Here is a 17,194-nt window from a genome sequence, read left to right on the forward strand (position 1 = left end):
CGGAGTCTTGCACTGTCACCCAGGCTGGAGTGCAATGGTGTGATCTCTGATCACTGTAACCTCTGCCTCCTGGGTTCAAACGATTCTCATGCCTCAGTCTCCTGAGTAGCTGGGATTATAGGTGCCTGCCACCACACCCGGCTAATTTTTGTATTTTAGTAGAGACGGGGTTTCACCATGTTGGCCAGGCTGGTTTCGAACTCCTGACCTCAGGTGATCCGCCTGCCTCGGCCTCCCAAAGTGCTGGGATTACAGGCGTGAGCCACCACATCTGGCCTAAAAATGTTATATTACTTCTAATATGACAAAAATGCAACCTCACTGGCTTTCTTTTTTTTTTTTTTTGAGACGGAGTCTCGCTCTGTCACCCAGGCTGGAGTGCAGTGGCATGATCTTGGCTCATTGCAAGCTCCGCCTCCCGGGTTCATGCCATTCTCCTGCCTCAGCCTCCCTAGTAGCTGGGACTACAGGCGCCCACCACCACGCCCGGCTTATTTTTTTGTATTTTTAGTAGAGACGGGGTTTCACTGTGTTAGCCAGGATGGTCTCGATCTCCTGACCTCGTGATCTGCCTTTCTCGGCCTCCCAAAGTGCTGGGATTACAGGCGTGAGCCACCACGCCCAGCTTTCTTTACAAAGCTGAATGTTGATAATTTATTTAGAGACTAGTCTGAAATGTACTTCTGTTCCATTTGTGTAAAAAGGGTTTCCTAAATGAATTAATGGCACAAGGGAGATTATCTGCTTCAGAGAATAAACTTTGCAAGTCACTTCAGTTCTTTCGATGGGGTGCTGATTAATATTCAAATGTTATGTTGAGAAAGGACTGATTTTCAGATCTTTGTGACCTAGAATCACTTCCCCTATGGTGCATTTTACACATTGTGTGGTTGTAGTATGTCAAATCCTTTTTTATTTGGAGCTCATGTTATTTAGATTGAGTCTATGGTGAGGTTGTATGTAATGCATGATGCCAACAGCGCTGGGAGAGAAATGCTGTCTTTATCTCAGTACCTGTTTATCTTGAGTTGAAAGTTTGTTACTTGTAGGGTGGATTGTACTCTGATTGTACTGTGCTTTTGTCTTCCTTTTGTCCCCAGACCAGAGCTAAGTATAAAATAGGTGTAAAAAATTGGTGAGTTGTTTTTGTTTTGTTTTGCTTTTTGAGACAGAGTATTGCTCCGTCGCACCCAGCAGTGGTGCAGTCTCGGCTCACTGCAACCCCCGCCTCCCAGGTTCAAGCGATTCTCCCACCTCAGTCTCCCAAGTAGCTGGGATTACAGGTGCATGCCACCATGCCCAGCTGGTTTTTTGTATTTTTAGTAGAGATGGGGTTTCACCATATTGGCCAGGCTGGTCTCAAACTCCCGACCCTAGGTGATTCACCCGCCTTGGCCTCCCAAAATGCTGGGATTACAGGCATGAGCCACTGTGCCCAGCCAAATTGGTGAGTTTTTACATTGAAACGTTATGAAAAATTACTCTTGACCTCAGAAACAGGAAATGGAAGGGTTTTATGAAATCTTAGACATGTTATCTGTTGAATTTTCTTATCACGAAACAGTGCTGCTCATATTTACCCATTTCCTCTTTCAATCAGCATAAAAATCTTATAGTCTTGAAATCTGAAATTTGAATTAAAAAGATATTGTGGTTGAATTTAAATCAAAGCAGTTATGCCGTGTTTATGAATCTTTTAGCCACTCATGGCACCAGCATGTCCGTTTTCTTGGTGACAAGGCATGTGGAATGGTGACAAGTGTGTAGGTTCAGGATATTAGAACGACGTTTGAATCCTGGAGGTACCATTTCCTTGCTGGGAGACTTAGAACAAATTAGCTTTAATGCTTTAAATGACGATTACACCCACATCACAGGTTATATTAATTGTGAACCTGTATGAAGTGTCTGACATAAAGTACTGGCCGTGCAGTAGGTGTGCAATAAATGTTAGCATTCTTTATCTCCTGCTTGCATTTAATTGCTAAAATGACCAAATTCTGTTCACTTTGATGGGATATCTTTCCTGAAGGGATAAGATAAAATTGTTTGTTCTTCAACTCTGATAAGTTATTCTAGAAGAATATCTTTCTGATACAATTAGACAGTTTTATCATCTGTCCTTATGTAATGTCCTTAGTTTTATCAGCTCAAAAATAGGGATGCAGTTGATATCAACATATTGAGATCATTAGGGGTTTATCATTGGAAAAGGGGTAAGAGAGGAGCTTTAGACGGGAAGCTCATTCTGGCACTTATGCTTAGGGTGACAGAGGAATCAGTGGCGGGGGTTGTGGGGGGCAGTTTCCAGTAGTGCAGGTGAAAACCTAAAGCAAAAGAAAGGAACGGATTTAGAGACATCCAGAGAGTGAGTAGAGTGGCTTTGTTGACTGTTTCATTATGAGGGAAGGGAGTGGTTAGGGAAGAAGGGACAGCAGGTGTCTGTCTCACATTCATGTGTCATGTGGCTGCCCCAGTGGTGGTGCTACAGTCCAAACCAGGAGATACAAGAAGGGGCAGGATTTATGGGATAGAGTGAACATTCAGTTTTGGACATGTTGAGTTTGAGGCACTGGGGGTATCTAGGTGGAATCATCTGACAGGTAAAGAGAGAAGGGGGCAGGGAGGGAGGGAGAGGGAGAGATTGAGAAAGACAGGTGGGTCAGGCAATCAGAGAGAGTTTTGGGACCAGGGAGGGAGTTTTGACCCCTTCAGCTCTATATGGCCAAGAGTGGTTATGCCTGAGACGGTGGGTGGGCCTGCCCCTGTGGGGCACGTAGCTGGGGAAGAGATAAGGTGGGTGAGGATGGAGCCTTCGAGAGCTCTCTTTTAGACGCCAGCAGAGGAAACAGTTATAAGAAGAGGAAACTCAGACCATAGTTATGAATTTAGAATCTGCATTTGGTTTTAATAATTTACACACAGTGAGTTTCCCAAAGAGATGGAGAAGTCAACTGTTTGGAACCAAAAAGCCAAAGCTGGAAAGAACCACAGTGCCCTGAGTCAGTTCTGCATTTGATGGACAGATGGACGGGTCTCTTGAGTCCACTGAATTTCCATTTCATCACAGTCACCCTCCTGGCGGCGCCTCCCCCAGGAGCCGTTCCCAGGGGTGGTGATGACTCAGGCTACGCCACACATTCACCGTAACCTTCATGAGACCACAATGCTGCAGATGGCTGTGGGAAATAGAAGGTACTGAACACTCAGCAAGGAGGCGTGCAATTTAAAGTAGTTTTCACTCATCTTTAGCATGAGTGCTTAAATGGTTGTAATTAGAAGGGATGACCTAGGACCTGTGCGGAAAGTGTGACTTAATATTTTAAGTATTTTTGGGAGCTATTAAAACAAGAAAAGTGTTCTTTACTTTGTCAAATTTTGCTTTTTTCTTTTCCTTGATAGAACTCGATCAATGTCTTAGCTATTATATAATCTGTCATTAAAACTGTGACCTTGGGCAAGTTACCTAACTCTCCCTGATTTCATTCATGAAATGGAGATAATAGTATTTGTTTCATAAGGTTCTTATGAGAACAAAGTGACGTGACATGTAGAAAGCCCCTTTGTACATATTGGCAGTAAAGTGTAGTTGTTATGAGTAGGAGGTGGGAAGGGTAGGCATTAGAAGTGAGAGGGGCTGGGCACGGTGGCTCACGCCTGTAATCCCAGCACTTTGGGAGGCCGAGGTGGGCGGATCACCTGAGGTCGGGAGTTCAAGACCAGCCCGACCAACACGGAGAAACTCCATCTCTACTAAAAATACAAAATTAGCCGGGTGTGGTGGTGCATGCCTGTAATCCCAGCTACTCGGGAGGCTGAGTGAGGCAGGAGAATTGCCTGAACCTGGGAGGCGGAGGTTGCAGTGAGCCGAGATTGTGCCATTGCACTCCAGCCTGGGCAACAAGAGCGAAACTCCGTCTCAAGAGAAAAAAAAAAAAAAAGAAGTGAGAGGAAAGCAGTTAAAGATGATGGGGTGTGCATATGAGTGAGAATGTTTATCATTGAGAAAGTGAGTGGTGCAAGAGGAAGAAAGGGGAACATGATGGTGTTTGGTGTCTTTAAGGAAGAGTGAAGGAAGGGTAAGAAGGCACGGGAGCATACACTGGCCACCCATGGGTGGTGCCCACACCTGACAGTTGGATGTTTGGGACCGGAGATGTACCTAACTTAGATAACTTGTTGCGTGCTCTACGCTCTAGTTGTTTTGTTCGGGTTTCCTGCAATCAGACATAGCCGGATTGTAGGATGTCATGAAAATGGTGATAGTAGGAAGGAAAGTAGTTATAATCCTGTGTTGGATTAAAAAGATCATCAACTTTGGGTTATGAAAAATGTAGAGCCACGAAAGTATGAAAATGTTAAAACTTAGAAACATAAAATAACAGTTTATGAATGCAAAGCTTGGGAAATAAATTATGAAAGTCTACTATGTTTTTAGGAGCATAAGACAAAATGAGGAAGACAAAACTTAAGGAAAACCCATGAGGGGATCCAGCTGAACACCGGATCGGTACACACTAAGAAAATAACTGAAACTCGTGTGAGTTCAAACGCAAGTGTTAATGCTTTTTATCAAGCAAAAGATATCAGGATGGGTAACACTTTGCTTCCCAAACTCTGAACATCACAAAGGGAGTTGGGGAATGGCCTCAGGATGTGTGTTAGGATTATCAATCCCTGTGCCCTTTTCCCTCCCATCTGTCTGAAATCTAATCCAAGGGTTCTCACACTTTTGGACTTCACGTTCAAAGAACACTTCAATAAAATTTGTGTGGATCACCATAGGTCGCCAGCTTTTAGTTCTGGCAAGCAAGTGCTTTTTAAAAAAATCTGTCATCTCTTATCACCATTACTGCATTAAAAAAGAAGACATTTAACATGCACACATGCATATACCTACACACACACACACACACACACACACACACAGAAGAGCATAATTAAAGACAATTTTTTGACCAAGTAAAGTTATCTTTATGAGAAATTTTCTTTGTTGTCTTATCTTTTCTTCTTTTCATTGTGGACTGTTAAAATAATTGTCCACACAAGCACAAGCACAGACCTACAGAATCTGGCCAGAATTTACTGAGTACTGGTCTAGCTGTTGTCTACCTGCTCCCAGGTGACCAGCCCAGGACAGCTTGGGAGACAGAAATCCTGCCACCTTCACTGCTACAAACGCAGGGCTGAAAAGAACAACCCTTTTTCCGGAACACTCTGTGGCCCAAGCCAAGTCATCAAAAGGATCTTTGTTGCCAGGGGATGTTTTTTTCTTTTCTGAGAGTAGGTTGGGTTGCGGCAAGGGGGCGGGGGGTGTTGGGTGGCAGGGCTTTGGCCGGGGGAGGGGAGGGTGGATAGAAAGGATAGAAGGTAAATGGTATAACACAAGAGGGAAATTTTAAAGACTTTCAATGATTAAGTACATATGACTTCCTTTTTCTTTTTTGCCCTGGCACTGCCTGAAAAGTACATATGACTTTAAGCTGTATAGGCGAGAATATTTTAGATTCTAGTGTAAAGTAATAGGATACGGTATCACATTGGGAGTGATGTCTTTCTTCATCAATTGTTTGTTCTTAAAACAAGCCTTTTATGAGGTGTGGAACTTTAAAGAGGCCAGTTTTGCTGTTCCTGTGAGAATTGACGCCTTTATTGCAAAATATGAATGTGGTAGACATGTAGATTTTTGAAAGTTAACAGAAAAATCTACTAATCTGAATAGATCATTAAGAATGTTGTCTGCTTCATCAGTGTACGTGTTACATGAACAGACATTAAGAGCTTGTTACGGCAGTGACTTACCAGCAAGGATGGGATAAAATAAAATGTGGAAGGAAGAAAATGCAGCATGGTTTTTTATTATAAAAGAGCTTACAGACAACTTGTATTGATAGCTTTTGCAAATTTAGAATTAATTTATCTTAACAGTTTGATATTTGGAAACACTTTTAAAAATTAGCCTGATTTGTATTTAAAATTATTTTTTAAAATACAGCAACAGGATTTGCTTTGTTGCCCAAGCTGCTCTTGAACTCCCGGGCTCAAGCCACCCTCCCGCCTCAGCTTCCCAAAGCCCTGAGATTATAGGTGTGAGCTACCATACCCCGCTAGATTTCTGCTTATTCATAATCTATGAACTTTGAACTTACCATTTTCAGGGTTGCAGGGTTTTTTTTTGAGACGGGATCTTACTGTGTCACCCAAGCTGGAGTGCAGTGGTGCAATCATAGCTAAGTGCAACCTTCAACTCCTGGGCTCAAGTCATCCCTCCACCTCAGCCTCCTGAGTAGCTGGGACTCCAGGCACGCACCACCACGCCTGGCTAATTTTTAAAAGTTTTCCGTAGAGATGGGATCTCACTATATTGCTCAGGCTAGCCTTGAATTCCTGGACTCAAGAGATCCTCTCACCTCAATCTCCCAAAGTGCTGAGATTCCAGGCGTGAGCCACCACACCCTGCCATGGTTGCAGGTTTTAGGTGTTAAATTTACATATCTTGTGTTGGGGAAACTATTGATTTAGGACCACAGATCTGAACAAAGTATAAAGGAGCTGATCCATCAGCCATTCATTCCCGTCTCAATAGAGACTGTGCCGCAGTGCTCTTGGCCCATGCATGAAAAAAACACTTTATACTGTCTTGCTAGGTTTCTCAATCTCAGTCTATAACTACATGTACGTGTGTGTGTGTGTGTGTGTGTGTGTGTGTGTGTGTGGTTCCAGCTGAATTTTCTGTCCTGAGGTTGAGTTAGAAATCAGCTTTTGTTTGCTTTACAATTTCTCATGGCTTCAGTCAAACAGTGGTGTCAAATGTGGTATCATTGACATCTGTGGTAGCCTTCGTTCTCTGAAGTCTATCAGCAATATCCATGCTGATAATTCAGTCTAAATGATTGCCCAGCCACAAGCTGGACAGTGAACACTGTTTTCTCAGTTGGGTTGGGTGCTCCTCAGGGAGTCCCACTATGCCAAGCAGATGAAGCACAGTTTGCCATTCACTGAGGAGGAGCCCCTGGGACCCCATTCGGTGGCCCAGGCCACATCACTGCCCCCGACCGGACCCTTGCCTAGAACTGTTAAGTGTCAGGGGAATCACACAGGAGGAAGGGCAGCCACCACATACACACAAGGAGGATGTTCAGGTGGCCCCCGCTCTCAGCTGGAGGCATCTCCATGGAGCACTTTGGGCTGAGCCACCTTCTTCTCTGTCCCCACTGGTTCCCCCACCAAAGTGCTGCAGCCAGCAGCCAGAGATTAAAATCCTCATTTGGGTCGAGTAAGAAAGTTTATCTATTACCCATAAACCTTTTCTTGCAAATCTGCTCATACTGCATATATTGACTTTTACATTTCACTCTCTAATTGAGTAGAATTATAAGTATACCTTGCCTATTCATCCTGCCAAATACTCAAGATTTCTGTTCAACAGGCTGTCCTATTATCAGTAAACTGCCCTCGCTATGACATACTAATATATATGATATGAACATTGCCTTCTTGGAGCTCTTTTTAGTATAACCGTTGGGGTCATATCCCCCAGTGAGAAGGCCATTAGAATTTTGGGGTCAGGTTATTTGTACATGGTAGTGTAACTGTCAAGATGTAATATCTGAGGGGTTTTTTTGGTGGAACTTTTTGTGTTGAGTATAGAAGCCAATCATGTTCATATAGTAGACAAACTTGAGTGATACTCGTCTAAAGACCACAAATACCAACAGTTTGAAGTAAAAGTAGGAGGACTGAACATTATTGAGGCAAAGTCTCAGGCCATACCTGTTTCTCTTCTCTGTTGTAATGCCCTCAGTCAGGGCTAAGGTGAGTTTTTGAAAGCACCCATCACTATTGTGTGTGTGACGTGGATAGGAGAGGGTCAGAAAAGGAAACAATGAACTCAATAATTATATTTGATGCTAATGATCTGGTCTGTGGGTCATGTGGGTGTCTCCTGTCTCCTGATCCACCTAACACTGATGACAAAGCTCATTAGTACCTCTGGCCAGAGGGTGGACTTGGGGAAAGAGAGGACAGCACTCATGTCAATCAGTTTGGCTTCTCATTAGTAACTCCAAAGAAAATAGTTGGCCAAAGAGGCCAGAACCACAAAAAGGAAGCTAACTTTGAGTCACCCATATCTGTCCACTATTATCACAGAGGTGGGAAAAGGCTAAGTGTCTGGTATGTGGTAAGTGGATGAAGTGAAATGATATTTTTTAAGGCTAAAATAAAACTTGTAAAAATCTCAATGGCAGCAGTCCTAAAATAAAAGTAAGTCTTTATAAAAGAAAAACAAAGTCCAAAGTGAACATATTTGCTTCTCCTGCTAACAGTGCTATTTCAGACACTAAAAAGTAGTGATGGATTCTGCTTCCGAGCAAGAGGGAGCGTGTAGCTGAGACCATGGGCAGAATGCATGGCGCAGCAGGCACAGTGGGGAAGGAGATCAGAATTTGAAGTTCCACTAAACTGTATCACCTGGCATAGACTCCGAGGTAGCCCGAAATCCAGTAGGTCACACTGGTGTGGACAGAAAGATCTTCAAGGGAAGCCCTTGCTTCCTGACCTGAGAAGCAGGAAAAGGGAGTGCTGACTTCAGAGTGAGTGGAAGAAGCCACCGTCCTCATTCTCTCCCTTCCCAACCCATAGCCAGTCCTGCACAGCGGCGTAGGGCTGGGCAGACATCCAAAACTGTGCGTGCTGGGGGAGGAGGATTTCCTTCTTTCTGATGAAGGGAACTGTGGTCCTAAGAGCATGGGGCGAGTTCCCATTGCTTTTCTTCCCTCTCTCTGTCCTTCTGCCACTTGACACCACATTGAAATGCAGTTGTGCTAGAAGTATGTGGCTGAGCAAGGCAACTAAACCCAGCGTTCTAGCAGAAGGACCATGAAAAGGGGCCCTAGGGTACTGGAAGGTACTGGGGAGATCACAGAGAGGATCAAGAGAGCTATTGCATAAAATATTGTATGAACTCCTGGACTCGCTTCTGAGCTGTGCATGTTTGGATCTCATTGTAGCAGCATTACAAACGCTTTGAGAGCTGAAATATGAACTAGATCATACAGGTCCCAGGCTGACCACTGCATGGTATACATGTAAGACAGATCCAAATAGCATTGCAAAAGCTTTCTGCACTGAAGTGACATTCAGCTGACAGGAGGTGGTTTGGAAATTGCAGCCTGAACTTAACAATGTTGATCACGTGCTTAAAAAAAAATTCAACATTGTCCTTAGGATTTAAAGACTCAGACTCTCATAATATAATAATCAACATTACTAAAAATTAGCCAGCATATGAAGAATTAGGATAATCTCAATTTGTATGTGAAAGAACAAGTAACAGTTGCAAATACTGAGGTGTCACAGATGTTGGAATTATCAAAGATTTAAATCAGTTATTCTAATCATGGCCCCAGAAGTGTGGGAATAGATTATATAATGCAGAAGTGAGTGGTAATTTTAGAACTGAAGTATATAATAATCAAAAATAAAAATTCATGGGTGGGCTTAACAACAGAATAAAGATAATAGAAAGAGAAGAGACAGTGGACTTGAAGATAGAGCAATAGAAATTTTTCAATCTCAACAACAGAGAAAAAGATTGAAAAAAAAATAAGTAAACAGAGCTTCAAGGATGTGTGAGACCATACCAAAAATGTCCAACATTTGTGTAATCAAAGTTCCTAAAAGAGTGTGATTTGAAGAAATAATGGTTGGCAACTAAATTTGGTCAAAGACGTAAGCTTTTAAGTTTAAGAAGCTGAACAAACCTAAACAGGCTAAAATCAAAGAAATGCATACCCTGACACATCATAAACTGTTGAAAACTAAAGAGAGAAAAATATTGAAAGCAAATAGGGAAAAATGCTACATAACATATAATAGAACAAGTGGAATTACTGCAGATTTAATTGGTATGTTTAGACATACCAATGATACATAACATATAATAGAACAAGTTGAATGACTGAAGATTTTCTGTTAGAAACCACAAAGGCCAAAGTAAAGTGGAACACTATTTTTAAAATAACCAGGGAACATATTCTTTATATACGAAGGTAAAAAAATGAAATTCTCAAATAAAAGAAAGCAATAATTCACTGCCAGAAGACTTGCTCTAAAAGAAATGCTGATAGACAGAAAATTATACCAGAGGAAAACTTGAAACATCAAGAGAAAAAGAAAAGCAACAGTAGTAATACCTGAGTAAGTATAATTATTCTCTTAAGTTCTTTAAAATATGTATAATAGGCCGGGTGCCGTGGCTCATGCCTCTGATCTCAGCACTTTGGGAGGCCGAGGTGGGTGGATCACGAGGTGAAGAGATCAAGACCATCCTGGCTAACATGGGGAAACCCCATCTCTACTAAAAATACAAAAATTAGCTGGGCGTGGTGGCGCATGCCTGTAGTCCCAGCTACTCAGGAGGCTGAGGCAGGAGAATTGCTTGAACCCAGGAGGCAGAGGTTGCAGTGAGCGGAGATCATGCCACTGCGCTCCAGCCTGGTGATAGAGCAAAACTGTGTCAAAAAATATATACACGTATAATAATGTAAATCAAATATTCTAGCATTGGTAGAGTTTCATTGTATATAGATGTAACACATATGACAATTGTAAGATAAAGAGAAGAGGTTAAAGGACTAAAATGATGGTAAGATTTACCACTTGAAGTAGTAAAATGTTAATTCTAAGTAGACTGTGAAAAGTTAAGTATATGTATTTGAAATGTGTAGAGCAACAGCTAAAGACACCATACAAAGGAATATAGTAAAAACTCAATAGATAAACAAAAATAGAGCACTGAAAATATTCAAATAATTCAAATAAAATTAGGAAAGGAAAAACAGGAACAAAATGAGGGAAGAAACCTAAAATAAATCATAAAGGGTAGATTTAAATTTCAACATATAACTAATTATATTAAATATAAATGATCTAAACATACAAATTAAATGACAGAGATTGTCAGAATGGATTTTTTTTAAATGACCAAAGTATATGCTATCTACAGGTAATACATTTTAAATATAATGAAATGAATGTGTTAAAAGTAAAGTGATATACACTAATCATAAGGAAGCTGGAGGGGCCATATTAATATCAGAAATAGTAGACTGTAGAGCAAGAAAAATTACCAGGGATAAAGAAGAACATTACATAAAGAAAAATGGGTAAGTTCACCATGATGACATAACAAGCATAAAAAAGTGTATGTACCTAACAACAAAGTTTCAAAGTACATGAAACAGAATAGAACTGAAAGGAAAAATGGACAATTATAGTTAGGGGCTTCAACACAGCTCCCCCAATAATTGCAAGAACAAGTAGATAGAATAGCGGTAAGGATATGGAAAAACTGAACAATGCCATCAGACTTGCTAATTGACATTTATAAAGTGTTCCTCCCTCAAATAGCAGAATATACATTCCTTTAAAATCCTCAGGGAGCATTCAGAAAAATAGATGATAGCCAGAGACATAAAACAAACCTAAAAATGATTAAAAGAATTGAAATAATCAAAAGTAGTTATCTTACCATAATGAGATTTAACTAGAAATCAACAAAAGAAAGATCATTGATAAATCTCTAAATACTAGGAAATTAAACAACCTACTTCTAAGTGATCTGTGAATCAAAGTCTCAGAGAAAGCAGAAAATATTTTGAAGTGAACAAAATTGAAAATGCAATATATCATAATTCATATGAAGTAGCTAAATCAGGGCTTAGAGGGAAATATGGAGGATTAAACCCTCATATTAGAAAAGAAAAAAAGAACTGCAATGAGCAATCTAAGCTTCTACCTAAAGAAACTAGAAAAAGAAGAGCAAAACAAGTCTAAAGCAAGCAGAAAGAAGGAATTTTGTAAAGATAAGAGTAGATATCAATGAATTTGAAAACAATAGTGGAGAAAACCAATAAAATTAAAAATCTGGTTTTTTAAGTATATCAAGAGCTGATAAACCTGTAGCCAGATTGACAAGGAAATATGACATAAATTACCATTGTAAGGCATGAAAGAGGGCATATCACTATAGTCCCCACAAAAATATAATAAGCAAATACCATCAAGAGCTCTGTGCACATAAATTCAACAATATAGATGAAATGGACCAAATCCTAGAAAGAAGAGGCTGCCAAAACTCACCCCAAAATATCCCTTTATATCTCAATAAATTCAATGTATAATTAAATCTTTACCAAAAACTCAAAAATCAAAACCTAAAAAACTACAGGTTTGGATGGTTTCACTGGTAGAATTCTCTGCCAAACATTTATGGAAGAAATGACATCAATTCTGTAAGATCTTTTTCAAAAAACAAAAGAGGAGGCAACACTTCCCAACTCGTTTTGTGAAGCCAGCATTATCCTGGTTACCAAACCAGACAAAGTTAGTACAGTAAAAGAAAACTGCAGACCAATGTCTCTTAGGAACATAGATGCAGAAATCCTTCACAAAATATTAGTACATTGAATTAGGCAATAATAAAAATAATAACAAGTCATGACCGAGTGGATTTAGGCTTGGAATATAAGGCTAATTCAGCATTTGAAAATCAGTCAATGTAGGGCTGGGCACAGTGGCTCACAGCTGTAATCCCAGCACTTTGGGAGGCCAAGGCAGGCAGATCACGAAGTCAAGAAATCGAGAACATCCTGGCCAACATGGTGAAACCTTGTCTCTACTAAAAAATACAAAAATTAGCTGAGCGTGGTGGCACATGCCTGTAGTCCCAGCTACGCAGGAGGTTGAGGCAGGAGAATTGTTTTAACCCAGGAGGTGGAGGTTGCAGTGAGCCAAGATTGTGCCACTGCACTCCAGCCTGGGCAACAGAGCGAGACTGCGTCTCAAAAACAAACAAACAAAAAAGAAAATCAGTCAATGTAATCTATCATATTAACATACCAAAGAAGAAAAAAACCACACAATAATATTAACAGATTCAGAAAAAGAAGTTGACAAAATTCAACATACATTCATGATAAAAGCTCTCAACAGTCTATGTAGGATTAAAAGGAAACTTCCTTGACCTGATAAAGAACGTCCACAAAAATCTGCAGCTATGATAACAATAGACACTGCAGACTACTAGAGGGCGAGGGAGGGAGGAGGGCATGGATTAAAAACTACCTATGGGGTACTATGCTCACTACCTGGATGACAGGATCACTCATACCCCAAACCTCAGTGGCATGCAATATACCCATGTAACAAACTTGCGCATATACCCCATATCTGAAATAAAAGTTGAAGAAAAAGAAACCTGTAGCTAACATCATACTTGATGGTGAAAGACCTAATACCCTCCCTTTAAGACTGGAAACAGGGCAAGGATGTTCACGTTTACCATTCCTGTTGAACATGATACTGGAGTTTCTATCCGTTGGAATAAGGTAAGAAAAAGAAATGAAAGGCTTACAAGCTGTAATAAAACTGCCTGTTTGCAAACAACTTGATTGACCATATAGATAATCCCAAGAAATTTACAGAAAAAGTTCCTAGAATGGCATTGCCAGTTAGAGGCAAGATTGTATAGCCAGTCTGGAAAATAGTTCAGTAGTTTCTTAAAATTTATTTTTATTTTTATAGATTTAGGGATGTCAGTGTAGTTGTATTAAATGGATATATCGTGTAGTGGTAAAGTCTGGGCTTTTAGTGTAACTGTCACCCAAACAGTGTACATTGTACCCAATAGGCAATATAATAGGTAGTATAATAGGTAGTATTTGATCCCTCACTTCCCTTCTACCCTCCTACTCTGAAAGACTCCTTTCAGAGTCTTTAATGTCTGTTATTCCACCCTGCAATAACTTTTTGAGACTGGCTTCTTTCACTGAGCCTAATGTTAAAATGTATCCACGGGATTAGAAGTGTGTAAGGCACAACATGAAGGAGTTCTTTGGGGTGATAGAGCAATTCCATATCTGATTCTGCTCCCACTTATAACTGTACTATAAATACAGTTTTTGACTTTCCGAGTAATTTCACTTAGGATAATGGCCTCCAGTTCCATCCATGTTGCTGCTTTTGCATGCAAAATCATGATTTAATTCTTTTTTATGGCTGAGTAGCATTCCATTTCGTGTGTGTGTGTGTGTGTGTGTGTGTGTGTATCACATTTTTAGTCCAGTTATCTGTTAATGAACACTTAGGTTGGTTCCATATCTTTCCTCTTGTGAGTAGTGCTGCAATAAACATACAAGTGCAGGTGTCTTTTTGGTAAAATAATTTCTTTTCCTTTGGGTAGACACCCAGTAGTGGGATTGCTGGATCAAAGGTAGTTCTATATTTAGTTCTCTGAGAAATCGCCATACTATTTTCCATAGAGGTTGTACTAATTTACATTCCCACAGACAGTGTATAAGCATTTCCTTTTCTCCACATCCTCACAACATCTGTTGATCAGTGATGTTTTTCATATGTTTGTTGGCCTCTTGCCTGTTTTTTTGAAAAATTTCTGTTCACATCCTTTGTCCACTTTTTAATGGGGTTACTTGTTTCTTTCTTGTTGAGTTATTTGAGTTCCTTGTAGATTCTGGCTATTAACCCTCCATTGGATGCATAGTTTGCAAATATTTTCTCCCATTGTGTAGGATGTCTGTTTACCCTGTTGATTATTTCTTTTGCTGTGCAAACGCTGTTTAGTTTAGTTAAGTCCCATTTGTCTTTTTTTGTTTTTGTTGCATTTCCTTTTGAGGACTTAGTCATAAATTCTTTGCTTTGACCAATCTCCAGAAGAGTTTTTCCTAGATTTTCTTCTAGGATTTTAATAGTTTCGGGTCTTATATTTAAATATTTAATCCATCTTGATTTAATTTTTGTATATGGAGTGAGATAGGAGTCCAGTTCTATTCTTCTACATATTGGCTTTCCAATTTTTCCAGCAGCATTGATTGAATAGGGTGTCCTTTCCCCGTGTTGTATATTTTTGTCAACGTTGTCAAAGATTAGTTGGTTGTAGTTATGTGGCTTTATTTCTTGGTTCTCTATTCTGTTCCACTGATTTATGTATGTATTTTGGTACTAGTACCATACTATTTTGGTTACTATAGCCTTGTAGTATCATTTGAAGTCAGGTGATGTGATGCCTCCAGAAACTAACAAAGAGTCTGAATAGCCAAAGCAATCCTACTTCAGTAGTTTCTGATGAAGTTAAATATATCCTTACCATATGATCCAGCAATCCCATTCCTAGTACTTGCAACAGCATGGATACATTTTAACATTAGGCTCAGTGGAAGAAGCCAGTCTCAAAAAGTTACATGCTATATGATTCCATTTATATGACACTCTAGAAATGGCAAAATGATAAGGAAAAATAACATACCAGTGGTTTTGTGTAAGGCACAACAGGAAGGAGTTCTTTGGGGTGATAGAGCAATTCCATATCTGATTCTATCCCGAGTGATGGCAAGGAGGCAAATCTACACTTGTGTTAAAACCTACAGAATCTGGCTTCTTTTCCGACAAAACACCAAATGGCGGATGACGCCGGTGCAGCGGGGGGGCCCGGAGGCCCTGGTGGCCCGGGGATGGGGAACCGCGGTGGCTTCCGCGGAGGTTTCGGCAGTGGCATCCGGGGCCGAGGTCGCGGCCGTGGACGGGGCCGGGGCCGAGGCCGCGGAGCTCGCGGAGGCAAGGCCGAGGATAAAGAGTGGATGCCCGTCACCAAGTTGGGCCGGTTGGTCAAGGACATGAAGATCAAGTCCCTGGAAGAGATCTATCTCTTCTCCCTGCCCATTAAGGAATCAGAGATCATTGATTTCTTCCTGGGGGCCTCTCTCAAGGATGAGGTTTTGAAGATTATGCCAGTGCAGAAGCAGACCCGTGCCGGCCAGCGCACCAGGTTCAAGGCATTTGTTGCTATCGGGGACTACAATGGCCACGTCGGTCTGGGTGTTAAGTGCTCCAAGGAGGTGGCCACCGCCATCCGTGGGGCCATCATCCTGGCCAAGCTCTCCATCGTCCCCGTGCGCAGAGGCTACTGGGGGAACAAGATCGGCAAGCCCCACACTGTCCCTTGCAAGGTGACAGGCCGCTGCGGCTCTGTGCTGGTACGCCTCATCCCTGCACCCAGGGGCACTGGCATCGTCTCCGCACCTGTGCCTAAGAAGCTGCTCATGATGGCTGGTATCGATGACTGCTACACCTCAGCCCGGGGCTGCACTGCCACCCTGGGCAACTTCGCCAAGGCCACCTTTGATGCCATTTCTAAGACCTACAGCTACCTGACCCCCGACCTCTGGAAGGAGACTGTATTTACCAAGTCTCCCTATCAGGAATTCACTGACCACCTCGTCAAGACCCACACCAGAGTCTCCGTGCAGCGGACTCAGGCTCCAGCTGTGGCTACAACATAGGGTTTTTATACAAGAAAAATAAAGTGAATTAAGCGTGAAAAAAAAAAAAAACTTACAGAATCTGTACATCAAAAGAGGCCTCAATTTTGTATATGTTAATTTTCAAAATTATGTTAAAAATATGAGTTTTCTTGGCAAAAGTGAATGGTACCCGATTTTATTATTCTGTTCTCACATTGCTATAAAGAAATACCTGAGACTGGGTGATTTATAAAAAAAGAGATTTAATTGGCTTGTGACTCTGCAGGCTGTAGAGGAAGCATGGCAGGATCTGGTTCTGGTGAGACCTCAGGGAACTTACAGTCATGGCAGAAGGCAAAGAGGGAGCCAGCATTGTTGGATGGCCAGAGCAGGAGAAACAAAAAGGTCGGGGGGCGGGCTAGGTGCTACACACTGTTAAACAACCAGATCTCAGAATAACTCACTCACTCACTGTCACAAGAACGGTACCGAGGAGATGGTGTTAACTCATTCATGAGAACTCCGCCCCTATACTCCAGTCACCTCCCACCAGGCCCCACCTCCAACACTGGGAATTCATTACAATTTGACATGAGATTTGTGCAGGGACACTGATCCAAACCATATCACTGATATTCTTGTGATTGCCTATTGATTAACCAGATCAGTACTGTCCAGTATAATTTTCTGAGATGATGAAAATGTTCTGTATCTGCTCTGTCCAGCATTGTAAATACTAGCTACATGTAGCTATTGAGCACTTGAAATAATATTTTATTATTATTTTAAATGTTATTAGGAACTAACAATATTAGTTCCTAATTTTCAGTTAATTTAAATTAAATAAAATTAAATATTAGTTCCTCAGAAAGTTC

At 41.1% G+C, this 17,194-nt stretch overlaps 2 protein-coding genes across 6 annotated transcripts in view; both read left to right on the forward strand.

The window, feature by feature from the left end:
- STOX2 (storkhead box 2) overlaps window positions 1–17,194 on the forward strand; it is a 223,125-nt gene that overhangs the window by 162,389 nt on the left and 43,542 nt on the right. The gene's annotated exons all lie outside the window — the stretch shown is intronic.
- Window positions 15,441–16,409, forward strand: LOC129143798 (small ribosomal subunit protein uS5). The gene has a single exon (XM_054683521.2). The coding sequence runs from the start codon at window positions 15,477–15,479 to the stop codon at window positions 16,356–16,358; it is 882 nt and encodes a 293-aa protein (XP_054539496.1). The 5' UTR covers window positions 15,441–15,476; the 3' UTR covers window positions 16,359–16,409.

The sequence above is a fragment of the Pan troglodytes genome, chromosome 3, assembly GCF_028858775.2.
Source record: "Pan troglodytes isolate AG18354 chromosome 3, NHGRI_mPanTro3-v2.0_pri, whole genome shotgun sequence".
In the NCBI taxonomy this organism is placed as follows: domain Eukaryota; kingdom Metazoa; phylum Chordata; class Mammalia; order Primates; family Hominidae; genus Pan; species Pan troglodytes.

What these genes read in the sequence shown, in the direction of transcription:
- LOC129143798 (XM_054683521.2), top strand. Translation starts at nt 15,477, where the DNA reads ATGGCGGATGACGCCGGTGCAGCGGGGGGGCCCGGAGGCCCTGGTGGC.